The sequence below is a fragment of the Eleutherodactylus coqui genome, chromosome 5 (assembly GCF_035609145.1).
Source record: "Eleutherodactylus coqui strain aEleCoq1 chromosome 5, aEleCoq1.hap1, whole genome shotgun sequence".
Lineage (NCBI taxonomy): Eukaryota > Metazoa > Chordata > Amphibia > Anura > Eleutherodactylidae > Eleutherodactylus > Eleutherodactylus coqui.
Window position 1 is genome coordinate 79,264,942 of NC_089841.1, and position 27,558 is coordinate 79,292,499.

The window sequence follows — 27,558 nt, forward strand, 5'->3', positions numbered from 1 at the left end:
CAAATTCCACGCGGCTGTGGGTTTTAATACAGAATTGCTGGCAGGATTCTACTACTTTGAATTCTGCACATTAGCCATGCGGATTTTAGGGCTGCATATCCTGTGTTATAGCAGATTCCCAACAACCTCGCTCAGATTATTGTTATTTTAAGGCTATATCCACATGGGCAACTGCAATGAAGGCGAGTGCAAAACTGACAATTTTACCTGGGATTTCACAGCATTTTTTTCAGATGAGTATGATGCGATTTTGCATCAGAATTACATCCTTTTACACATACTTGATGGAAAAAAAAAAAAGAATAATCACATGTGGTTCCAATAGTAAAAGACCTTAAAAACAGATCACAATGCGATTGTGATGCATTTTTTTAAATGAAAATGGGCAATTCTTGAAAAGGAATCCCCCCAAAATAGCAGAGGCAGTAATTTGGACTAATCAGTCCGAGTGAAAACTGGCTGGTGTGAATTACCCCATTCAAATGATTGAGTTCTTTCCCCCCCCTTGTAAGATTTGTTCATCTCAAAAAAGGACAGAACTTGCGCAAAAGAATCTCCTGTGTGAATACGGCCTGAAGGCAATGTCCGCCCTTCAACACAAATTGGTTTTCTTTTAACCTAAATATATTCAGAATTTTGTGCAGATTAATTTCTTCTATATCTTCTTATGTCTGGGAGTTCCATTTTTCTAAACCGCACCTCCAGATATCTTAAAGGGCCAGTCCACACTACTGTTTTTGCTTTTCGTCTGGCTATAGTGGTAGGTGCACACACACTACATCTTCTTCGGAGTGCCAAGTCTAGGAAGTGTTGCTCGTATCTTTTCAGGCATTTATGGCTATTACTTCGGACATGCGGTAAAGGTTTTAGCTGGTAATACCCCTTTAAGTTTTGTTGCAGCCCTTAGGAGTGATTTAATTTGGCCTTTGGACCAGAAAATGCTGTGCACTCTCTCTAAAGACATTGAATTCTATGATAAAACGATGGCTGCGTGTAGTCACCTCCCAGCCTACTGTTTATATTCAATTAGGAAAAAGCCACCACAAGCTCCCCCTTGTGGTGGCTTCTGGCAGCCAGAATTTTAGCATGTTTCTCTGTAGAGTATTTGGAGATCTGACCCTTCTAAAGAAAAATACAAGGAATGATCACTTTATTAGACACCGACCCTTGCCCAATTGGAGCTTCACTGCATAGAAATTAGGCACGTGACCCCGGAGTGCAGCATAAAATCAACTGCCAAGTTTCTTGTAGATCAGCTTCCGTGAGAATCCACAGTGGATGGGAAAATCCAGAAAACAGATAGACTTCCACTAAACCGAGTCATTGGTGCTAAACTAGCCGGGCCCAAAATTTCCAACACTGCCAACCTTGTGAGTTTTCTCATGCAACGGTTTGGAGAGCATAGCAAATTGGTATGATCGAAGTAAAAAAAAAAAGTTGAATCCTGTGGATGTAAACAGCTCCCCAACAAAAGGGGTCAAAGGAGGATGTCATGAATTGTTTTGACAAACAAGCGCTGCCCCATCAAGAAAATTGCAGCCACATACACTGCTGCTGCAACTAATGTGTCCGAATGCACAAATCATTGGGGCAGATTTACTATTGAAAACGCAGCAGTTTCCTAGCACAAACGGCATCAAACACTATCTAGCATAGTTTGCGTTACATCTATGATGAATTTTTGACATTTTTTTCAACACATTTTTTCAAAAGAGTGTGGCTTTGTGGGTAGGAGGGCATGGGTAAATTGCACCAAAATTTTGGTGCAATTTTTGAAGTAAAATTACAAATAGGTGGAATGAAGTTAGGCTGGTGAACTTAGACTGCCTGATGGTCCTTTTACACGGGACGAGCTATTGGGCAAACGATGCCCGACACTCGTCTTAGTGATGCTCGATCCAGGAGTATTGTTGGCAGCGTTCTTCCCCCACACTCGCCTCCATTCATTGCAAGCAGACAGTTGTTCAAGACTGAATGACCGCTGTTTACACTCAGCTGCGTGCAGAAACTGAACTGATGCGCTTACACGGGATGACTATTGGTCAAATTCCCACGGGAATCTGAACGATAAATCCTCGTGTGTAAAAGGGGTGTAAGTTCACACTGTTTTTCCGTATGAGCAAATTTGCCCCATTGTTCCTTAGCACAAAGCCTGAGCGCCTTCCACACAGGAAGATTGTCAGGCGCTAAAGTGCCTGACAGATGTCCTAGTAATAATTGAACTGGCGCTTTCACACAGGACCAATGATTGCTCAGTGAATGAAGGTGGAGAGCGCTAGAGATCATTCTGGCCGCCTGTTGCCCCCATGCTGAGGGGAAGATCAAAATTTGGTGCAAACAGCATAAAATGATGATCCCTTCTTGGTAGGTGTGACTAGTTCAGGCTGGTGTAATACTGTGGGGGTAGGTTTTCTTGATACCGATGAATGAAGGTTTGCATGGTAACTAGTACTACCCAAGTTCTGAAGGAGGTCCAACGTGCTACAAGACGAGCACCTCTAATAAAAGAGCCATTTAGTGTAAAGGAATTAATCAGCACAAAATGATGAACCTAGAAATAACATGGTGGACATTCTCTTCGAGACAGAAGTACCCCTGGAACTGAAGGAAGGGGGTGACATGATGCACTTTTGCAATGATACATTTAGGAAAACCTGAAGTCTTTTGTATATATTTTCGCAGCTACATGGGAAGAGCAGGTTGGGGAGATGGGAAGCTGGTAGTCTGGTTAGACCCCCAATAAAATTAACAATGATCATATTAACAAGATACTGTATATTAAAGGAATTCAACTGAATATTGGTTTTATATCATGAGATCTTAAAGAAAAATTCCAGTCAACACAGTGCAGCATTGTTACCAATGATGATGGGGTAGGAAAGAAATGCATTGGAGGACATTCATAGAGCCTTTTAAGACAGTTCCTGACGTAACAAAGTTGAAAATTTATGTGCAAGTGGGTATTTGTGTGAAAATTTGTGACAAGGGGGTGGAGCTTGTGGCCGCCCCAGGCTGACAGATTTATGTATAATTTACCCCAGAAACTGATGTAAATTATACCAGAAATGTATGTCACATCGAACCTGTTGTACATTTCTGTGGAGACACACGGAACAGCCGAGATGCACCTAATATATGAAGAGGAGCGTGCCCATATGAAATGCCGGTCTTAATACATTCCCACCATTAATTTTTCTTTGCATTGGGTCACATGATGATTAATCCCTTCAATTTTATATATACACTTTTATAACTAAACTTTTTAAAAACTTCTGACATATAAGTATAGTGACATATCAGAAATTCTGATCGGTGGAGGTCCAGCTACTGAGACCCTCACAATCACTAAAACGAACTGGCAGAAGTGCTCACCTGAGCCCTGCGCCATTCTGCTGTCATTGGGAGCGGTGTATGGACACTGTAGAGTTTACATAGAACCCCTACACCCCTCCAGGCAGTGACAGAAACAGCCGAACAGGCACAGCACTCAGATGAGCGCTTCTGCCTGTTTCAATACTCAATGGGGTTCTCAACACTTGGACCCCCACCGACCAAAAGTTTTTAAAAACTTTAGTTATACTGTAACTATTTCGCACCATGGATGGGGCTTATTGGCCTGAATGCCTATATAGTGAAATGATAGAAGGGGTGGAGCATGACACATTGTGTTGCTGGGATAAATGGGTTATGGAGGTAAATCTATTTGCTCCTCCAATGTAACACTGCAGTAAACACAAGAAGAATAAAACTTTTACAATGTACAGGTAAAGAATAAATTATAAGCGCTATGAGAGACGGCTGACTGGAGTTTTCCTTTAAGCCGCTTACATGCTGCCATACATTACTGAACAGTCGGATAAAAAAAAAATGTGTCATGAAGGCAGAACATAAATATTTCTGATCATTAGATGCAAAACACTGGGTAATATCCAAGTGATTCACCCAATCGTTCCCTTTTCTATGCGCAAATGGAAGAACACTGCCCAGGGCGTTCGAGGACTGGTAGATGGGACTTATTATAACCTCTGCTGAACACACTCGAGCCACAAAGTCCTATTCAGCTGTAGCTTCTATATGTGTCATCTCCATCTGTCTTATCTGTATGCTCTCGGCTCCCGTGTGGACAATTTGATGAAGTTCGGCCACTTCTGCTTGGCAGGATTGTTCCTCTATAGTATGTTCAATGTGTTGAATATTGGATTCATCCAGAAGTTGGGCCTCCACCTCCTCCATATGTATCTGATTGACATGTTCAACATGTACTTCCTCTACATGAACCTCAGTTCCTGGGTCTATCTGAAGATGCTCTACCTCTATGTGACCCATATGTACCTGCGTCTGGAGATCCAGTATGTGCGCACCTTTTACTTGGTTCACGTCTAGAAGATCTTGGTGCAAGTGGCCAACTGTTAGTTGAGGTGGATCAACTTGAACTTGAATAACTTGATCTACTGGCACCACGTGGACTTGTTCTACCTGTTCGACAAATGCCATTGAAGATACAGCCTCCGCTTCGTTTTGCTCGGATGGAAGGACGACCTCGGTCACTATTCTCTCCGAGATGTTGTGAATGTCGCGGAGGTGTTTCCTTAGTTCGCTGCCTTGCATAAACCACATGTCACACAATGTGCAATGGTTGGGTTTGTCACCGGTGTGAAGAACTAGGTGGTCTTTAAACTGGTCCCAGCAATTAAAGACACTATCGCAGACCTAGTAACAAAAGAAAAATGCTAAATTATGCATCGATGGTTCATGTCCCTATGAGCTATCCCATAAACTGCACCCAAAAGGAGAGGAGGATATCTGCTCTATTTCTCTGTAGCCCATCGTCGTAAGTAGCAACATCATGAAGGACATTATACAACAGTACTGGGCAGTGTATATGATTTCAGTAGCTGTGACACAGCAAATACTTACTATTAGCTGCAGCAGCATCTGTGTGCATTCTTCTGCTTTTTTCTCACTCTGCAGCAGCCTCCACACTGCCCAGCTCCATAGACTTCTATTGGCATCACTTACCACCTACGTCTTGTTAGCTTTCCCTTAAGGGGTTAAAAAAGGCTGACCTAGCATATACACCCACTTCTCCACTAAAAACAAAGGCCAGACCACACTGTTCTTGGGATCGTTGGGACTCTCAGTGGTTGGTTATCTACTAATCCGACATTTATGGCCGATCAACCCCTGAAAGGGATTCTGTCATCAGATTCATGCTCTCTGAACCACAGTTAGCATGACCCCGTGACAGGGAAGCCTGTTGCTCCCGTTGAAATGCTGTGGCGTTTCAGAATACGTATACTTTGCGGTTTGACTTGAAGCAGAGCTCCATGATACAGCGGCGGGTCACGCCAGCCTCGCTCTGCCCGCTGTATGCAGAGTGACAGCATTCTCCCCTTTTGTGTACAGGGAGAGAATGGTCAGTCTTCATGCAACGTGTGGGTACAGACCAGCGTAGCTCAGCTTCAAGTCAAACTTCAAAGTGCCTTTATTCGGAAACGCGGCACCCACAAGAGCAACGGGCTTCACTTTCCCGGGTTCAAGTAGGATGAAGCAGATGACAAAATCCCTTTAAAACATGTACATACCTGACATTCATACAGTTTCTTCCTTCCCTTCTTCGCACCGACACCGTACTGACAGGCTGTTAAGTGACATTTAAGGGTGCTGTTCCTAGCAAAATGCTCGTGACAGTTTGGACATTCAAAGGGCTTTTCACCTAGACACCAAAACAAACACAGATTACAGGAAATTAAGCAGTCGGCTACAATGTAAACTGCAACGTAGAGAACCATCAACGAGAGAAATAGGATCGAACAAAGTTACAAACACGTTTACTCACTGCTGTATAATACAGATGAACCACCTTAAGGAGGTTGTTCTAGGAATAAAAGTTATCGGACTCCATCTATTTCAATGGGACGGCCAAGTGCTTGGTAGGACATAACATTATCCTGGCACAACACCTTTAAGGCCCAAAGTGCACGGGTGGACTTGAATTGCAGAATCCGCAGTTCAAGACGCCCATAGAAAAACATGGGCATCCGCAGCTGGATTAAAGCATGTGGATTTCTTTTGCGGACCTTTTGGTCCAGAAAACAAATCGCAGCATGCTCCATTTCAGTGCGGTTCCTGCACAAATGACTTCTATTGAAGTCAATGGAAGCCGTCCGATTCGTGTCCATGCGGATGGGCCGCGGGAAAGCAGGAGTTTAAAAAAAAAATAACTCCACTGCGCATGTGTGTCAGCACACCGGTCGGCGCTTCCGCACAGATCCGCAGTGAAGAAAATAGAAGACCCGGACAGGTCCACAGTGTCCTCGGCCGTGGGCAGGGTCAGATTCTGCTGTGGGCTCCCACATGCGGAATCTGATCCGCCCATGGACATCTGGCCTAAAGAGAGTATTCTGGCCTTTCTGCAACTGATGACCTATCCTCTGCATAGGTCACATCACTAGTTGATCAATAGGGGTCCACAGCTCAGGAGTGCCATGCTTCTATTACACGTCCTGCTCCTGTTTCAGACAGGATTGGACTATATAATACAGCAGTAGGTCCCTACTTTTTTTTTAACTCAGGTACCCAAAACGATCGAGAAACCCCACTGTGAACCGTAGCTTGCTCTCTGGATGATCAGCCTCCAACGTTCCTGCCCTCTTCAGCGACATTGTACCAAACGCACTGACAGCGAGCCGGAAGATCAGTTCATGGGCGGGGATCCTAAATGGCAGATCCCTTTCGATCAACTACTGATGATCTATCCAGAGGATAGGTCATCAACTGAAAAAAGGCTGTAATACTCCTTTAAGAAGGAGTTTTAAAAAATGTGGTTGCTTTCTTCCAAACACAGCACCACCCTTGTCCCTAAGGTTGTGTGCGGTATTGCAGCTCAGCTTCACTGAAGTGAATTGGAGCTGGGCTGCAATACCAGATACAACCCAGAGACAAGGGTGGTGCTGTGTTTGGAAGAAAGCAGCCATGTTTTCTAACTCTGGACAACCCCCTTAATGATCCACAAATGTTTTTAATCATTTTTCATCCTCAAGTTTTAAGAGCCGTAACATTTTTATTTTCCCATTAGTATAGCTGTAATGTGGGCTTTTTTTTAATCTTCCCTCCCCCCCTCCATTTTAAGCCATGTGCCATGTGGTAGAAATAAGTTAGTTTTATTCTAGATGTCGTTACGATCAGAGGCGTAACTATAGAGGATGCAGGGGATGCGGTTGCACCCGGGCCCAGGTGCCTTGGGGGGCCCATAAGGCCTCTCTTCTCCATATAGAGGGCCCAGTACTATGAAGAATGCATTATAGATGGGGGCTCCGTTACAGGTTTTGCATTGGGGCCCAGGAGCTTCAAGTTACGCCTCTGGTTACGATCGTGAACTATTTGACAAAAATCGAATAGTTTTTCATGAAGAAAAGTTTTCTGGGGGTGGGGGGGAATTTTAGTTTTAATGAGACTTCATTAAATTTCATTTTACATTTCTTTTTCCTTGGGGATCTGGACACAGCAATCATTTCATTACTTGTATACTGCTCTGGAATACTTAGCATTGCACCGCTGTATTGCCTGTCGGTGAGATCACAATGATGGAAATGTGAAGTGCATCCCATTGCAAGAACAATCAGTCAGCCATTACGAACATTTTCATCAAAGGATAGTAAGAGGTTAAAGTATTAGCTAAACTAAATGATAAGGCTGGAAGCATACTACTATATCTCGGCAGTGATTATGCATGCCGGCCTGACCCGAACTCCAAGTATCATTCGTTTCTATGATACTCGGCGTTCGGGCAGAACGCAGATCCGTATAAAGGATGCAAAACGGCAGCCAAATACAGTAGTATTAAATAGACAATGTACTGAATGGAAGCTACAAAATAACTTTTTGTCAACCAGCTGAATGGTATTGAGCAATATTTAGAGCAGGAAGCGACTGTGCAGGGATTGGTCGGCTGCTCTATCCAGCACTTGCTATACATTGCTGCCCCCTGCTGGCTCACACAGTGCATGCACCTCTATGGCCAATATTACCTGTATGCTTCCTTAGGTGTTCTTTGAAATGTCCAAAGTGATCAAACTGTTTATCGCAGTACTGACAAACATGGATTTTTTTGCCCGGTCTTGGCCTCTTGCTGGCGCTACTTTCTTCTAGATGATAACAGGTGAGGTGTTGCTTCCACGCAATCTCGCGTACATAGCTTTTATTGCATATTTCACACTTATAATTGTCAGCAGAGTGTGATTTCATGTGTTCCTTTAAATGGTAAAACAATTTAAATGAACGATTACATTTCTGACAATGGAACATGTTGTTGACATGTGACAGATGAACTTCCATAATTTCAATGCCTTCTACCTGTTTGCCCGCAGCATCGCTTTCATTGGCGCTGTCTTCTTGCAGCTGCCTTTTTCGTTCGCCTTGGCGGTATTTGCTGGTAATGTCTGCTAGTAGAGCAAGGGCCGAGTCGTCCGATGTGCCTGTGCTCTGAATGTATTTCACAGACTGTTCGGGTGAAGTCACGGCTTCCAGAGTTTCCATGTTCTCCTCTAATTCAATTGTTCCTTCAGTAATTTCTACTTCAATCTCAACCGGTTCGCCCTCGGAATTTGGCAAAGTCTCTGTGATGACATTGCTTGAGTCAGAAATCTTCCATTTTTTTATAGGATTTTCTTCGTCTTCTGGCTTTTCTTCAATCACTATGGTCTCTTTGTTCCTAGAAAACATATACAGGCTCAATCAATGTCCACAAAGTCTATGAAACTGACTGAGCGTTAGAAGACTTCCTTATAAGAGGTATCCCGGATACAGGGAGGGGGGAAAAGGTATTTATTACATAAATAAGAAGTTATACAATTTTTTTCAATATACACTCATTGTCAAGAAAAAAATCAAGCACCCAGAAGGAGTTGTTGGAATGAAACTTTATGTGTGATTATAATGTGGATATAAGAAAGTGATTACAATATCAGAGATAAAGGATAATTTATGACAGCAAACTGACCCCTTGCATGGAGGCTCTAGTACCCTGTTGTACCGCCTCTAGCTTGGATACAACATGTGATACGGGCGGGCATGGAGCCTCTAGTACCCTGTTGTACCGCCTCTAGCTTTGATACATGTGATACGGGTGGGCATGGAGGCTCTAGTACCCTGTGGAACCGCCTCTAGCTTGGATACAAGATGCAATACAGGTGGGCATGGAGGCTCTAGTACCCTATTGTACCACCTCTAGCTTGGATATAAGATGTGATACGGGCAGGCATGGAGGCTCTAGTACCCTGTGGAACCACCTCTAGCTTGGATACAACATGTGATACGGGCGGGCATGGAGGCTCTAGTACCCTGTTGTACTACCTCTATCTTGCATACATGATGTGATATGGGGGGGGGGGGGATGAAGACTAGTACCCTGTTGTACTGCCTCTAGCTTGGATGTAAGATATGATACGGGTCGGCATGGAGGCTCTAGGAGCCTGTAGTCCTACCTCTAGCTTAGATACAAGATGTGATACGGATGGGCATGGAGGCTCTAGTACCCCGTGGAACCGCCTCTAGCTTGTATACAAGTTGTGATACAGGGGGGCATGGAGGCTCTAGTACCTTGTTGTACCAACTCTAGCTTGTATACAAGATGTGATACGGACAGGCATGGAGGCTCTAGTACCTTGTACCACCTCTAGCTTGGATGCAAGATGTGAGATGCACGGGCATGGAGGCTCTAGTACCCTGCTGTACGACCTTTAGCCTGGATACAAGATGTGATACGGACAAGCATGGAGGCTCTAGTACCCTGTTGTACTGCCTCTAGCTTGGAAACAAGAGGTGATATGAGCTGCCATGGAGGCTCTAGCACCCTGTTGGGCTGCCTCTAGCTTGGATCCAAGATGTGATACGGGCAGACATGGGGGCTCTAGTACCGTTGTACCGCCTCTAGCTTGGATACAAGGTGTGATACGGGTGGGCATGGAGGCTCTAATATCTTGTTGGGCCGCCTCCAGCTTAGATGCCAGATATGATACAGGCAGGCATGGAGGCTCTAGTACCCTGTTGTACCGCCTCTAGCTTGGATGCTAGATGTGATATGGGTGGGCATGGAGGCTCTAGTACCCTGTTGTACCGCCTCTAGCTTGGATGCTAGATGTGATATGGGTGGGCATGGAGGCTCTATTACCCTGTTGTACTGCCTCTAGCAATTAGTTGTTTGCTTCCAGGGGATATAAATGTGTGATGGTCACATGATGGCACACAGATGCACAGCTCGTTCCAATATAACAATGATCACATTAACAACAGACATTGTATAGTAACACAGGAATTCAATAGCATAAGATCTCATTACATAGAACCAAAGAAAAATTCTCGTATCCCGGGGCCCTAGAAATGAGCCCTGATGCCAGGAGTTTGGAAGGGGATGCTGCAGCCTCTGATTGGCCATAACAGATAGGTGACTTTCGGTGACGGTCCATGACGGAGGACGGAGCAGGGGGAGCCTCTCAGCTGGCTCCTGTGGGGCTGAAGAAAAGCAAGTACGCCGTCTTTTTGATTTTCTTTTGTGTCTAGCTGTTAACATTTTTCCTGTAAAGTTAAAACCACTTTAATAGGATGATCGTTGGAAATACTGAAGTATTGCAGAAATAATCAATTTGTTGTAAATTCAAGTCCTATATAGGGACTAGAAAAAATATTAGGAAATTAAAATAAAAAAATTTCTCTTTCGTCTATAAAAGTCCAAACTATTAAAATATATGATCATTTTTTCTACATGGTGAATGTTCTAAGAAAAAAAAAGTAGATAATGTCAGAATTCTATTTTTTGGAGCACCCCATCTCCCCAAAAAATGGACTAAAAAGTGATCAAACAGTTGTATCTACCATGAAATGGTAGCAATAAAAAATACAAGTCACCCTCCAGAAAACAAGCCCCCACACAGCACACTGACAGAAAAATAAAGTTGTGGGGCTCAAAATAGTGACAGAAGCAGTTTTTTGAAAGGTCCTTTAATTTATTATTTTAGAAGTAATACATAAAGAAACTGAATAAATTTAGCATTGCTGCATCCAAACCGACCCACAGAAGTTAACGTGTCCTTTTGTTGAACAATAAACACTGTAAAAAACAAAACCTAAAAAAACAGTGCAATTGTGTTTATTTTTCTTTCACACCACGAGAAAATGTTTAGAAGCTTTTGAATTTTTTTACTTACCTTACCTGGCCAGGACCGATCGCCAGGCATGTCCCCTCCGTCGGGCATCCTCTTCTGTGGCTTCTTGAAGCAGAGCTGGAGCGGTCAAAATGACCGCTTCCTGCTCTGCTCTGTCCATCAGCCACTTCCGAGGTGAACGGACGGATCAACGTCACAAGCAGTGCTTGCTGTGGGCGGCCCGTCCGTTCTGGCTAAACTCCCGAGTGCTGCACATGCACAGTGGAGAGGCGGCCCATCCTGACTCCTGTCAGAGGGAACCTCTCTTCTGCGCCTGCGCGCAATCTCGCTCATCTGAGGAAGACGACTACCTGCTGGGAGATGACCCCCGCAGCACAACAACGGAACACAAGGTAAGTATTAGTTTTTATGCTTTAACAGCCATTAAATCGTGGGTTCCCTGTGTCCATTAGGCAGACCAGGGAACAATGGCTGTTAAAGCATAAAAACATTTTTCGTGCCAGAACCCCTTTAAGTAGAACTATTAAAAAATACAACTTGTCCAGCAAGGTCAAATCCTAAAAAGTCCAGTTGAAAAAAATAAAAAGTAACATCATTTCTGGTCTCTAACGGATTAAACAGTAACCATGTGATTCTACTGCTGCCCACAATAAACAGCCTCTCTGAAGTGCCATGTGAAGTTGTGCCGCATATGCTAATGAGCGCGTCTCTTGGCTGAAGGGATCACGTGTTCAGTATCCACAAGAAATATAGGAAAATGCCAACCATGGCCATGTTCAGGCGTCTTCACTGGGTGCAGTACCATCCCGTGGATGCCGATAGTTAGGGCATCTACTAGGACCGGTCTCGACAGATTGTCTAAAGTGTATCCCCCCCCCCCCCCTTTTTTTGCAGCATTTTACAGATTTTTTAGTTTAACCATTCATGCTCAGACTGCAACTAAATAAACCCCCTCATTTGCAAACAGATAACTAACTTCAACAAGACTTTTAGAATATGTGCATCCGAGTCTTCATGAGAAGCCTCTGATGCAGTTTCGGCATAAAGTACCAGACAAAATAGAGCAACATAAAGCAATCTTCTCCGTGTCCCCAAGAGCAGTCATGCTCCACTCCCCCTCACAATCCCATGTCTGGTGGTAAGACAATGGCTGCAGCAGGAGCCTCTCCCCCTTCTGACTGTCTACTGCAGAGCATAAAGCTTAAGCCCCACCCCATGACTTGTCACAGGAACAGATCAGCAGTAAATTAACCCCCGAATTCTCTGTAGAATTTCTATAAGACTGTCTCAGACACATGAAGAAAATCCTGGGAACTAGTTCAGCAGAGGAGCTGGATTGTCTCTTGCTTACTTTCATCATTCATGTCTAGCTTTAATGTTCCTTCAGTCTGGAATACATTTTATTGTAACAGATGAAAAATCCCACCAACCCAGCTAGAAACACTTATGTTCATATAAACATTTCAATACCTGAACTCAAGTGCTTTGATGGCCTCGTGCATCTGAAGATACTCGGCTGCCTTGTATATGTCACTGGCCTCCTCCTCCCCTTGTAGCATCAGTTTAGCAGTATACGTGAATTCTATTAGATGTCTGAAGGCCACATTACTCACGCCTGTGTTTGGGGAAGAACAAACAAATGTAAAGCAATAGAAACAAAGTGACACTTAATAAATCGCTAAATGACAATGCTTTCATCTGAGATTGGCTATGTTGGCCTCTACCCGTCTGCAGATTGTAGACCGACGACCTTCTCTCTAAAGGGAAGAGAGCCACCAGTGTCCATGCTGCGGGCAGGAGAGGCCGGCGGCTCGGCCCATCTCTGTGACTCGGAGCTCTGTTCATGCAGCGATTTAGAATAAAACATACACAGCGGCGGGGGGCACTAGGTATACCTTTCCCGGGGGTTGATGCAGTTTGTGATTCAGGCAACATGAACCTGGTGACAGATTCCCTTTAACGATATGTAGCAAATACAGTGCTTTTGTGTTAGCCAAAAAAGAAATCAATACATCAGCTACCATTTTGAGGATCAACTAAGGCCGGCTTCACACTGGCGATAGGCTTTCTTGCGATGCGAGAGTGAGGGAAAATGCATGATTATGAAACCAATGATTTTCAATGGTTTCATTCTCATTTGCGATGTGTTCACTCAACTCTCGCAGCGCTAAGAAAAATCGCTGCAGCGCCAGCCCCATTGAAAACTTAGAGTACACTGCGCTCCCCTGACACAGCTGATCAGACAGCGTCCAGCCGTCTCTGAATGACAGCTGAGCGTTGCCTGTGATTAGTCACAGCGCTCAGCCAATCACAGGCAGCACTCAGCCAGCGCCCAGCCGTCATTGAATGACATAGATGAATGACCAATCACAGGCAGCACTTTGCCATCACAGCGCTCAGCCAATTAGAAGCAGTGCTCTGTGGAGGCCTCCAGAAGATGACTGCCGGGGATGGAGAGAAGAGACAGACGTCTTTTCTAGGTGAGTTACATTTTTTTTGTTTACCTTTTTTTTTTTTTTACAGCTAGGGATGATTATGTCAGATTTATTATCACATATTGAATTTGGTGTATCTACCTTTAATTATTGTGGATTAATATTTATGAGTATGTAGCCCAGCAGAGGGATGGATTGCAGAGGCCAAGATTCCTTTCCACAGTTGGAACGGTGATACAGACACATTTACATCTACTGAGAAAGGAAAATCTCCATAAGGTGCTCGTTTGTCTGGATATTCGTGATCAATATTGATCAGTGAGATTATGGAGTATATTTATTTTCAGGTGGGACTTGTGTCTGTGTTTCTTACCTGCTTCATTGTATTTGACCTGTCCCTAGGATTGTACTCCAAAAGGGGATACATGATAAATGATTGATCGCTTGAGATCCAACCGCTGCGACCTCCAAGGATCATGAACGTGACCACCACTTCTAAGGATACAGCTGAGCAATGTGGTTGACAACCTCTGTCAGCCCCACAGGAGTGAATGGAGTGGTGATCATGCATGTGTACGACGGCTCTGTTTACCAAGGGGGACTTGGGGGTGTGCAGTTTCTGTGATTCCTCCTGGTCCCAGCAGTCAGTTCCTAGTGATCAATCACATATTACATATCCTGAGGAATGTGATTGTTCCCAGCAAGTGAAACAAAGTAATCTTGTAGATATGATACCTTTTAATGGCTAACAAAAATACATGATGTTATAGCAAGCTTTTGAACCTTCTCAGGGTTCTTCCTCGGGCATAATGGAACAGATCTAAAGATGTACTTATATAAAAACATATACCCATGATCACATGGGAGGGCACAGACATGGTGTGCTTAATTTGCACTTAGATAAATACCAGAAAGGGATGGGCAGAACAATAAAGTATTTAATCCAGTGATAAGGGATGTGAATATTTTATGATCTCTAAATTGATGTTAGGGGGTCACCAGGCCAATGTGTTACCTCTACTCTGGGTTTCTCATATCTCATATTCTCCACTGATGCAAAAAAACCCTCCGAAATTCATTTTGTTTCTGATAGTATCAAAGATTGTTATAAGCTTATATTCCCAAATTCTTCTGTGACGTTGGGACTTAAAATTGCCTTTAAGTATAATAACTTTCATGTGTTGTATGTTGTCTCCGTGATTAGAAAAATGCTTGGCCACAGGTAATTCTGTCTTTCTCTCTTTAAAGGGGTTGTCCCGCGGCAGCAAGTGGGTCTATACACTTCTGTATGGCCATATTAATGCACTTTGTAATGTACATTGTGCATTAATTATGAGCCATACAGAAGTTATCAAAAGTTATTCACTTACCTGTTCCGTTGCTGGCGTCCTCGTCTCCATGGTTGCCGTCTAATTTTCGCCGTCTAATGGCCAAATTAGACGCGCTTGCGCAGTCCGGGTCTTCTCCTCTTCTCAATGGGGCTCCGTGTAGCTCCGCCCCGTCACGTCCCGATTCCAGCCAATCAGGAGGCTGGAATCGGCAATGGACCGCACAGAAACCCTGCGGTCCACCGAGGGAGAAGATGCCGGCGGCCATCTTCAGCAGGTAAGTAAGAAGTCACCGGAGCGCGGGGATTCAGGTAAGCGCTGTCCGGTGTTCTTTTTTTAACCCCTGCATCGGGGTTGTCTCGCGCCGAACAGGGGGGGGGGTGGGGGTGGGGGGGTTGAAGAAAAAAAAAAACCGTTTCGGCGCGGGACAACCCCTTTAATCGTGTGCTGATGAGACCTCATCCCGACTTTCAGTTTTTGTCCTGTTTCCCCAACATAAAGGCCCACAACAGGGCATTCACTGCACAGGATCAATCATTCTGTTCTCAAATTCGTTTCAAGTGCAAATTAATCACACCATGTTTGTGCCCTCCCATGTGATTTATATAAATAGGTCTTTAAATCTGTTCCATTATTGCCTGAGGAAGAACCCTGTGTAGGTTGGAAAGCTCGCCATGACATTATGTATTTTTGTTAGCCATTACAAGGTATCATATCTACAGGATTACTTGGTTTCTCTTACTGAGATTAATCACACTTTGCTCTACTGGCTAACACGATACCAAACCTTTTTCGTCTATCCTGTGCATAGATGATAAATAATTCTTGTGTGATATCTCCTTTGAATTTTTAGAAATATCATGAAATTGTGGACCCTCACTGTGGCTGAAAAAGTTAGTTACTCCCATCTTATAACGTGATGGCATATTGCTATGGTATGCCATCACTCTATGACCGGTGGGTGTAAGACTTCTTGGACTTCCACCAACCATGTGAATGATGAAGCTGCGGCGTTGGTGTAATGTGGGTCCCCGTCCAATTCTTCTGTGCAGAGGGCGGACACTGGCGCCTCAATGCTGGGAAAATTCCATAAAGGGGCCACAGTGCTGAATTAATGCTGTGGCCATTTTTTTCTCAGAATCAGTGGGGCCCAAGATCTGGACACATCCTATGCTAGTAAAATGCTATCAATTATTACTTATTGAGCCATCATCACTTTATGGTAAATACCTTCTATTTCGACCAAGGGCTCTTCTGTAAAATCCTGAAAGAATTTGTAGAAAAAATGGCTGCAAGCAGCAAGGACGGCTTTGTGGGCTTTGAACTGGTGTCCTGAAAGTAATGCAAAGGTAATATTAGAATAATGCATCCGTTTTCTATAAAATAACATTATCAGAGGGCATTAGTGATTTGTCGTATTACTACTGTGGTCCACGACTTGTATTATAATGTACATACAAGTCATTAGGAGGATAGGATGCAGGCAGGGCTGCACCTGCTGTTCACAGATCAGCACCTGTACTGCATGCAGTGTGTATATGTACCTGTGTATAAGGCCAGGCTCGCGCGACTGTATAGTAAAACGCTGTGTAAAAATCGCAGCATTTCACCGGCGCAGGAAACTGCGCATCTCTGCATATAGTCATTTTTTATTGTCTGCGCATGAACGCTGTATATTCTGCACGCTGTTCTAGAATGGCTTCCTGGTTTCTTCTTTTTTTTTTAAACTTTCTTCTGGGGTTTCATGCATAAAAAATGCTGTATGTACGTCATGCAATTGCATATACACTGCGTTCCGAACACACCCATAGAAAACGATAGGGTTGTCCGCAAGTAAAACGCGGTAAAATAGAACATGCTGTGTTCTTACTTACACAAAAAAGTATATGCAAGTGTGAATGGATCGATGAAAATCAATGTACTTTCATTGACTCCATTCATTGCGTATTCTGCGTGCGTACGTTGCACGCATAATATGCAATGAAATGACACTCATGTGAACCTGACCTAAGTGCTGGCATATTGCACTCCTTCCCACTGACCCAGCAATAAAAGGACAGATCCAGATGTGGATTCTCTGTATGCTTCTAAGGCAAAAGCCAGGAACGCTATCTTTTCTCCTTAGGGAGACACCTAGAAGGTGAGTGAGTGAGAAGACTTATAAAGCCATTCATGCTCCTCTGGGTAATATGCAAATAAGGAAGATGTAAGAATACCTTTGCAGCACCACCTATTGGAAGGCAGCATTCCTGCAAGTCAATGTTAGACTCTTTAAGCCTTGTAACAATTACTGGGAATTAAAAGCAGAGCGAAAATCCATACACAGACAACTGTTTCAGGGTATTTGCCCCTCATCAATGTGCAGCAGGATTCTGGCTTGGCTAGCGAGAGGCCTGTGACGTCGGTCAGGAACACTATCTTTTCTCCTTAGGGAGAGCACCTAGACGATGAGTGAGGAGACTTATAAGGCTATTCATGCTCCTCTGGGTAATATACAAATATTTGCATGAAAGGCCAAAGGCACACAACTACGTGCAAGCTCCACCTGGGAAACTAGGCACAGCCTGCATCAGACAGCGTACATGGACACATTGCATGTCCTACTCTCGTTTGTGAAAACAGATCCGTATAGGATATGCCCCGATTCATTCCGTATGAAAAACTGTAAATGCGAATGGCCTCACAGTCTATAACTGTGCCATTTGCTATCCGTGAAATACACGGACAACACGTGGCCTAAAAATGCAGGCTCCATTGTCACTCTTACAGGGATTGTCAGCCATCTTTCCCAGACTTCTGAATGATGAATTTGCCTTATATACACTGATACATTATTAATGATTACGAGTCACATGATTGGAGACACTTACCATCCACAATCAAGGTGATGTCGGTAAACTGGTCGAGTTCTCGCTGCTCATTCAACCTGTCCATCATAACTTTATAGTGGTCTGGAAACTCCTGAATGCAGCCCATCGTCTCCTCAGCTTCCATGCCTGAGCAGCTAGTCTGAAAAACAGATACACACCATGAGGGGATCCCGACAAGACGCTGATTACACTGTGCAGCACAGGCTTTGTAACCGATAAGCGGATAGGCGGCTTGTAGTAACTTTAGTGCTGAACTCAAATCTGATATCCGTTTGTTTCTGCCCCGTAAGGTTTTCCAATCATGGGGAATAATGTAATCTAAATGCAATGTAATATATTTTTTGGAAATACGCCTGTACAATAATCCAGTCGGCTCGCCATTAACCTTGGTTAATAAAAAGAATAAAAGTGATTGCGTGACTATTCCACAATCACTGTTACACACCACGTACTGACTGAACACTATAAGGGTAGGTCTATGTAACATATAGGGTATGATTCCACGTGGCAGAAACGCTGCAAACCAGTAATTTGTAATTAATGAACTGTTTTTTTACAGGGCATTGGTTAGACCAAATAAAAGAATCAAAATCATAAAACAGAAATAGATCTTTAGTATCACTGCGTCAGTAAAAGTCCAATCTATCAAAGTAATGCATTATTTTCCCCACACGGTAAACATCATCCGGGAAAAAAATTTAGAACGCCAGGAACGCCCCCACACAACTATGTACACGGAAAAATTAAAAAGTTATTGTACGCAGTAGATGGCGGCAGAAAATAATTTAAAACAAATTAAAAGTTTTTGAAAAAAAATAAATAAATAAAAGTATTACGGCAAAAAAAAAAAAAAAAAAAAAGACTACATAAGTTTGGTATTGTAGTAATCGTACTGACCCATAGAATAAGGTTATCCTGTCATTTGTGTTACAGTTTGTGCACCGTAGAAACAAGACGCACCCAAAGATGGCGGAATGTCGTTTTTTTTTTTCATTGTACTCCACTTAGAACTTTTTAAAAGTTTTTCAGTACATTATATGGTACAGTAAATCGTGCCATTAAAAAATGCAACTCGTCCTGCAAAAAACAAGCCCTCATACAGCGACGTGGATGGATAAATAAAGGAGTTACGATTATTTTAAATTAAAAAAAGGAAGCTTGGTCACCAAGGGGTTAAATAACTTGAACATGAGACGTGCTGCTAGTATTCAGTTGGACCAGTGTAATCAGCAGATTTTAATTTTACAGAAACATTATCAATTACTTTCTGTTGCGAAAATTTAAAAAAAAAATTTGTTGCACCGTGTGATCATCTGTGATCGGTCAGAACCCCGTGGTGGGTCAGTCGCTGGCTTTTCAAACTTGGCGAAATTTGCAGCCATGTCTGTAAAATGGAGTGTAAATGGGGGTTGAGTTTTCTGTCAACATAGTTGTCCGAGGGCTTATTTTTTGGGGAAGTTCTTTAGTTTCTACAAGTAAAATTTTGGAGTGCATATGACTTTTTGATCGATTTTTATTAAATATTTTCTTGGAAATGCGTTGACCACAAATGCACAATTCTGACACTGTAGTTTTTTACTGCGTGGGATATATAATGTGTTACTTTGATAGATCAGACTTTTACGGATGCGGCGATACCAAAGAGGTGTTGAAGTTTTTTGTATTATTTTTAAAATTATAAATATGGGAAAAAGAGAGCGGGAATAAACTTTACACATCCTTTATTTTTTTAAATATACATAGGGGTCTTGAACTTGTTATTGTTTATCTGCCTATGCCATATACTGCAATACTGAAGTACTGCAGTATATTATATTTCTGCCAGCATTGTACACAGGCCAGAATACATGGCAGCCCTGGAGACCTTCTGATGAGCCCCTGGCTGTCACGACAACCGAACGAACAGCACCTCCCGATCTCATCACAAGGGTCTGTTCGGGCGTTTAAATGCAGTTGTCAGAATGGACAGCAGAATTTAAATGCTTATCAGCTGCGATCAGTATGAACACTGATCACATCTGTTATGGCTGGGTGTCATCTGTCAAAAACATCCCATACTGGCCATATATGGAGTGGACTCGGCTCTCGGTCCCGCTCCATTAGAAAGGCCCGTTGCCAATAAGTTGTTTGAACTCCCAGTTGTGGTCCATAATACCTTTCTTTTAGCACAGCTAAATGGAATATAAACATCATAATTAATTGCTTAAACAAAACTAGCAATCTGTATAAAGCATGGACCGGCCAGGTCCTCCAGAGCTAGGGGCGCTGTTTGTAGCCACAACAGATAAAAGGTGCACCATCTATTAACCCAGAATTCTTCTAATATGGAATTTGAAAACCGGGCAACCCCCTTTATGACGGGAGACAAGGCGATTCTTCAATAAACTTTAGAAGGTCACTGATCCAAAGTTTTCTGGCGTAACGTCACCGTCATTCTCATTTGAGCAAATTGTGAACGACTTTGCATGGAGTTCTATCTATGAACAATATGTAAATGCGTAAAATCAAATTAGCACCTGTTGTTCTAATGCTTCAATGACCATCTAACCACTATTTTTCCGTGTAAAGGTACCATAAATAGTGTTTCACTGCATTCATGATTTGGATCCATGCTGGTTTTTCATGGGAGAAAAAAAAAAGTATAAAAATCAAATTATTTGCAAACTCTTTTTTCTACGGGTCATATTACCGGGTCAATTGGTTGTCCAATCGTAAACTATTGATAGCCTATAAGTAGGATAGGCCATCAATAATAGATCAGCAGGGTTCTACCACCTGGAACAGCCGCTGACCATCTGTTTGCTGGGTCGGTGTGTTCATATGATTCGCTGACTTATACAGGTAGCAGACAGCTCCGTTCCTACTGCAGTGGCCAGGCTTCGTATTGCAGTGTGAACTGAACCTGCAACACCAAGCCTTGCCACTACAGTGGGAACAGAGCTGTCTGCTTCCTGCAGAAATTATCTCAGTGTAGAAGTACACAGATCCAGCGAACAGCTGATTAGCGGGGATCCCTGGCAATGGGTCCCTGTCAATCTACTACCTGCTGGTAGGCCATCAATAATTTACAACTGAACATTTTGGTCACTCAACATCAATTTACATGATTAAAAAATCAGCGATTTGGTCTTGCAGTCAAGCTACACTTTGTGTTGGGTGCGAGACACGTGCAATGTAACGCAAACCATGAACATGATGTGAATGTCCCCAAACATCATAAGTGACTTTTCTGGTACAGATTTTAATCTGTAACCAAAAACAGCAGATTTTGACTTTTCATGACTGGTGTCAGAATTACATCACATCATACGTAGAAATACAACTACATTCACGATCAGTGCTTGTGATATCACAATGGACCCTCGCAATCTTGGTGTCACGTGACCGAAGCCGCTGTAACCCCAGCATCATACTCCAGTATAAGGCTGGGTTCACGCGGGGCGTAAATCCCGTAGAATGACCGCAGCGGGACCGCACGGAAAGAATGCTAGATTTCCGCGGCAGAAATGCACTTCAAAACCCGCGCCGCTCGGCGTGGGTTTTGTAGCAGCTTCTCCGCCTACATTCCACTGCGGCTGTCTCTCCCCATAGAAAGGAGAGAAGCCGCAGCGGAAACTGTGATAAAAATTGATATGCCGCTGCTTAGAATTCTGTGCGGCACATCAGTCGCAGCTTGGCCGCAACGTGTGGACGACATTTTTGCAAATCCCGTCCACTTTGCTGCTTTATCCTGGGATAAAAATTGCTGGCAGAATTTCCGTGCAGATAGTCCGCATGGGAAATCTGCGGCATTCCGCCCCATGCGAATCCAGCCTTAGACCTCCTGCAGACGGGCGGAAATTCCTGCAGAATTTTCGCCTGTGCCCGCTGCCACAGGATTGCATTACATAATGCAATCCTATGCACACAGCCGCGATCTGACTGCGTGAAAACATGCGTGGAAAACAAATCGCGGCGTGTTCTGCGCCGGCTGAGCGGCAGCCACCACGTAGAAGAGCAGAGGAGACGCAGGAGCAGGTGAGCCGCACTGGTCACTTCAGGGGTGAAAATTCTCGCAGCGGGATCCGACCCGGACGTCTGCAGGAGGCCTTAGTAAACTAGGAGAACGATACTTTTAGGAAAAGAAGGAATTCTCCCACAATAACAAAATATCAGTGGGGGTCCGACCGCCAGGAGAGGAGATCAGGGCTCCCGAGGGTCCCAGAATGACTGAGCATTGGTAGAGCATGCACCCCACAGCTCCTTCCATAGGACTGCTGGAGATGGCTGAGTGCTTGTACTCCACTATCTCCAGCCGCCCCACTAAAACGAAAGGAACGACCCTGTACCTTTCATTAGGGGACCCTCAGGAGCTACGCTCTTCTGACTGTTAGGGCAGTGGTCAGACCTCCACCAATTACATATTTTTCTCTATCCATTGGATAGCTTGCTTTTATGGGGCAACCCCTTTAAGTGTTGTCTCAAGATAAACATTGGGGGCATATGTCTAGGGTATGCCATCAATGTGTGATTGGGGGAGGTCTGACCATTGTGACCCCTAACGAATGCCAGAACAAAGTGGTAGTGCTGTGCCATATTATCCAATATCAGCCCTGCTCGGGGTCTTCTGCATGGTTGGCCATTGAGTATCTTGTGCCAACAATGAGGCCTCCCAAAAAGTCTAGAGGACATGCATGATGCCATCTCTGGCAGTTTATTTTATGTATATCAGGGGACAATACAGAGATCTCTCCCATCATCTGCTTATACCCAGGACTGTGATGTAACAAGGGGGCATCGTCTACATCTAGAGGAAAGAAGGTTTCATCACAAACATACAGAGAGGTTCTTTACTGTAAGAGCAGTGAGACTGTGGAACTCTCTGCCTGAGGACTTGGTGATGATGAACTCAAACATTTAAGAGGGGCCTGGATGCCTCTCTGGAGTATAACAATATTACATGTTATAATCACTGATTACTTCAGAAGGGGCGGTGATCCGGGGATTATTCCGATTGCCAGATTAAAGTCCGGAAGGAATTTTTTCCTCTTGAAGGTCGCCTGCAGACGGCCAGGTTGGATCAGGCTGCGAGAATTCTCGCAGCGGGACCCGACCCGAGCCCCTGCAGAGAGCACCGGGAACTCACCTGCTCCCGCGGCCCCGACTCTTTCATGTGCCATCTGCCGGGCAGCCGCCGCATGCGCAGAGCTGGGCCGGTGGACGGTGAGTGACGTTTTTGTGCAGGGCTTGCAGAGCCCCGCACAGAAATAGAGCACGCCACGATTTGTTTGCCGCGCGAGATTTTGCGCGGCCGTCTGCATAGGATTGCGTTTGTTAACGCAATCCTATGGCAGCTTTCAGCGGCGGAAATCCCAACCCAGAATTTCCGCCCGTCTGCAGGCGGCTTTATGGGGAGAATTGGCTTCTTGCTCATTGGAGGTTTTTTTTGCCTTCCTCTGGATCAACACTGGGAGTGTAATAGGCTGAACTGAATGGACGTGTTTTTTTTTGGCCTTATATACTATGTTACTAGAAACTAGAACATGACATATTATTCTGTGTTTAGGGAGTGTGGTGCAGAGTTCAACTGCAAAGACCACCAATTAAGAGGGCTCATGTCCACAGGTGGGACGGATTCCGCATGTGGGAGCCCGCAGTGGAATCCAACCCTGCCCGCGGCCGAGGACCCAGCTTACCCGTCCGGGTGTTTTTTTTTTTCTGTACTGCGGATGTGTGCAGAAGTGCCAGCCGGAACATTGGAGGGTTTTTTCCAAACTTTCCTGCGGAATCCATGGCCGATCCGCAATATCAATAGCGGTCAGCCCGTGGATCGAACGGCTTCCATTGACTTCAATGGAAGCTATCCGTGCGGGAACCAAACTAAAATGGAGCATGCTGCGATTTGATTTTCGCACCCAAAGATCTGCAAATCAAATCCGCATGCTTGAATTCAGTTGTGGATGCCCATATTTCCCTATGGGTAGCTTGTACTGCGGATCATCCGCAATTCAATTCCACCCGTGGACATTGGGCCTAAGACTCCGTGCATACACAGGGAAATCTATTAAGCCTGGCAGGTGAAATGCTGGACTTAAAGGGGTTTTCCAGAGAAATACTATTGATGACTATCATCAGCTGATTGGGGGCCCACTGCCAGCGGTGCAACACACAGGGATATGCAGTGGAAGCTGCTACTCTGAACCCCATGTGGTAGCCGATGGCTAGGACTGAAGGTGCAGCTCCCATTGGCCACTACCCTGGGGTTGGAGCAGCAGCTTCTGTGCCGTACGGTTGCGGTGCTGACAGTGGGCACCCAATCAGCTAAGTGGCCGGTCTCCGGAGCAGTGAACCCCAGTCAATCAACTATCGATGACCTATCCTGAAGATAGGTCATCAATAGTATTTCTCTGGAAAACCCCTTTAATTTAACCCCTGCAGGTAAACGATGCTTCTAATCTAGGAAGAGGCGCATTTTTAAGCTGTCTATGCGCCTAACAAGAAATTTAGGCCAGCAAGGAACTGTAACAAATTTCTGGTATCCCTTTCAGTAGAATGGGCCCTATCCACACAGAAGCATTGTATAGTCCAGAGTAATGGACATCAGTCATGTGACCCACTCAGCCTGTCATGTGACCTCTGGTGTTCAGCTGACACTGATCAGGTATCTAATAGGTGGAGAGTAGATTACTGAGCAGCAGAGCTGACGCCAGTACCGCCTGCAGCGCCATCATGTCTGTGGAGGAGCAGCTCTTCTATTCTTCCCCACCTTCTCCTCGGTGCAACATTACAGCATCACCCGGAGACAGCTGTGTCTGTGTTCTGTAAAAGCTGCTGTTAATAAAGTTATCTGCCCCCCCCCCCCCAAAAAAAAATTGTCTCCAGGTGAGGATGTTGTTTAATGAAGTTAAAGGGGTTTTCCAGTAAAACACTATTGATGATGTATAATCAGGATTGGCCATCAATAGTTGATCAGCTGGGGCCCATCGCTTGGGGCCCGACTGATCAGCTAAGCGGGCGCATGCTGTCGGGGTCACAATAACACAGAGGTCGGAGCAGATGCTTCCGTTCTGATCTCCGTAAGGGATGGAGCTGCTGCTGAGCATGTGCGACCAGCGGTACAGTATGGGGAGCCTGCATCTTCAGCTGTGCTATAGGGGAGACATGAGACCTTCATTCTCGGGATCGGTGGAGGTCACAGCAGTCGGACCCCCGTGCCCAAAACTAGATAACTCACCACGGCAACTGACATCACCGTAAACCTGTCGTGTGGGCTAATGGAGAAGCCTCTGGCAGGTTTACGGCCGTTGGACCTCCTATTGGCTGCAGATCACGTAAACAGAGTAGCGGGAAATGGAAGTGATTGTGAGGGAGCAGCCCGACAGCGGAGGGGGAATACTAATAGAACATTTTGCTTACTGTCACTTTTATTTAGAGGGGTTTTACGAGTTTTGCAGCATGGGCGGTGGTGGAGTCATATTAAAAAAAAAAAACAAGAAAGAAATTATATATACACACACCACATTTTTTGCTCTATAGGACGAACTTTTCTTCTCCCCCAAAGTGGGCGAAAAAAGTAAGTGCATCTTATAGAGTGACCGTGCTGCTTGTGCGCAGACACTCGCGATCAGTTAGAAGAGCGGTTCTCTCTCCTTTGCCCCGCCGCCCCTATGTGTTGCTGCTCCCCCGCCTCCACCAATCGGCCTCCTGCCGCACACAAGCGCCGCTGTGACGGTGACACGGAGCTCCCGTATTTCAGAGCTCTGCTGCTCCGTCGCCCAGTACTATCCCGTCACTGGGCGAGTTCAAAATACTTTTCCCTATTTTCCTCCTCTAAAACGGGGTGCGTCTCAGAGTGAAAAATACGGTATGTATATATATATATTTTTTAACTATGTGACCCCACCAGCAATACTGCAAAACTCAGAAACGCCTTTAAATAAAAAAGTGACAGCAAAACTAAATTAAAACGGAAACAAAAGCAAACCAGAGTTTATTTTTTTTAACGGATCCGGTAGAAAGAACTGTTAAAAATGGCCATTTCTATCAGTTTGTTTTTTAAACTATCTGTAAGGCCATGTTCACACGGCTGTAAGTGTAAAGCACGGAGGGGGTCCTGCAGCGTATTACAGCCGTGCAGCCGGCAGTAATAATAATAATAAACTTTATTTGTATAGCGCCAACATATTGCCGTGACCGCGTACTCCTTCTGTTATGCGCAGGACACGTTCTTGTTTATATTTCCTGCGCCATTGCTTAGCGTCGACCCGTACACCCGTGTGCAATGTTATTACACATGGGCGCGTGTATATGTGTGACCATAGAGTACAATGGGCTATATCTCGCGTATATGCGTGGCAAAATGGAACATGCTGCGTTCTATTCTGCCCTCGTGTATTACGAAATTCTGACACAATAATGTGAGCGGAACTGCGTAAGCAATGTAACGGATTGCCTGCGAGCTACCACATATCACACGGGCTTACAGCGCCAGCGTAATACATAGGAGTCTGTCAGGATTTAGATGCAGATTCACGCTCTATTGCCGATACATGTGAATGGGGTATTTTATAATACGCAGAGAAGGCAGCAGGGATATATAACAATACAAGGTGGAAGTGCCTGCTGTTATTATGGGATACTTCACAAAAAAATTGTGTAAAGAAAGAAAAAATGGAGTCGTTGCCCATAGCAACCGGACTGCGGCTCTCATAAACTTAAAGCCGTGACGTCATAGTTGCTATAGTAACTGCTTCTCTCTTCTCATCAGTTCAGCTCATTCCTCCTCATAACCAACGTCACACGTGATCCTTTCCACGTGACACCAACAACCCGCCTCCTCTCATTTTCTATTGGCTGCTTGCCGGACGTCACACTGTACTCTTAACCAATCACAACTACGATATCGCAACCGGAAGGCCTAACCTTACCGCCCTCCTCCTGATCCCCCAAATCAAAGCTGGGGACACCCGCGGGTCACCCGTCTCATAGGTTCATCCTCTTCGCATAACACGCGGCGTAGGTCAGTGACATAACGGTTTTCGTAAGCAGTCACTCCGTACGTCCGAACTCCCCATCCATGTCAGTGTCGGCGCGAGTCGTTATTACGTCATCAAAACGCGCATTAAAATCTCTCCCTCACATGCTGCGGTTTGCGCTTCACACCATGTGACGAGAAGGAACCCGACTAGCCGGAGCCGTGGAAGCCGCTCTGACCACCGCTATCTCGGTACTCACCGCCACGAGTGAGACTGGCTGCCCGCGGCCTCCTCCTAGCGTCTATGGATGGCTGTGGGGAGAGGGCGGGCGACTCGGCTTCCCGGCGGCCCCCGCAAAGGAAGTGACGTCATGCCCGCCGTTAACCTGGCGGGAAAGCCTTAGAAGTGTGAAGGGAGGGAGGCTCCTACCGAGCTGTGGGGACGGGGAGCTCCAGCATGGGGCTGGTACTGCAGGACGTACTGGGAGCGGCCGTGGCACAGGGAAATAGCCTGAAGCCCCCCGGGTGTCAGGGGGAGAGGCCGCTGTCCTCTGATAATGGCGTGCAGAGACCACTGTTGGTGTTTGCAAATGCAGCCCATGGCGTGCAATGTAAAAACGCAATGTCTTGCCCACCAGCGGAAATTGATTGGATCTTGCACTCGCAGAGAAGAAATTGCAGCCTCTTGCGACTCTGCGCGGCTTCCGTGCGGACGGCTTCCATTGAAAGTCAAGGGAAGCCGCCTGCCCCATGGCTCCTCTGCAGACTTCATTGCAGAAGGGTCGCGGGATCCGCATGATCAGTAGGTGA

At 45.0% G+C, this 27,558-nt stretch overlaps 1 protein-coding gene across 3 annotated transcripts; it reads right to left on the reverse strand.

Moving 5' to 3' along the window:
- Positions 1-2,787: 2,787 nt before the first annotated feature.
- ZNF131 (zinc finger protein 131) lies at positions 2,788-27,094 on the reverse strand. 3 transcript variants are annotated; one of them, XM_066602758.1, is made up of 8 exons: positions 27,009-27,094; positions 17,796-17,934; positions 16,156-16,257; positions 12,633-12,777; positions 8,356-8,713; positions 8,031-8,253; positions 5,586-5,716; positions 2,788-4,710 (listed from the first exon to the last, which is right to left on the reverse strand). In XM_066602758.1, exons 2-8 carry the CDS (start codon positions 17,917-17,919, stop codon positions 4,054-4,056), a joined length of 1,740 nt encoding a protein of 579 aa, XP_066458855.1. In that variant the 5' UTR covers positions 17,920-17,934; positions 27,009-27,094; the 3' UTR covers positions 2,788-4,053. The 3 variants fall into 3 exon arrangements, with proteins under 3 accessions (XP_066458855.1, XP_066458854.1, XP_066458856.1); XM_066602757.1 differs by having other exon boundaries at positions 8,031-8,713; XM_066602759.1 differs by lacking the exon at positions 27,009-27,094 and having other exon boundaries at positions 8,031-8,713; positions 17,796-17,950.
- Between the last annotated feature and the right edge of the window lie 464 nt (positions 27,095-27,558).

Excerpts from the sequence above, each read along its gene's own strand:
- ZNF131 (XM_066602757.1), bottom strand. The coding sequence starts at position 17,919 with ATGGAAGCTGAGGAGACGATGGGCTGCATTCAGGAGTTTCCAGACCAC. Across the intron at positions 16,258-17,795 it reads CATCACCTTGATTGTGGATG|GACACCAGTTCAAAGCCCAC; the intron begins GTAAGTGTCTCC and ends CATTACTTTCAG. Across the intron at positions 5,717-8,030 it reads ACACCTAAGGAAGCATACAG|GTGAAAAGCCCTTTGAATGT; the intron begins GTAATATTGGCC and ends TTTGGTGTCTAG.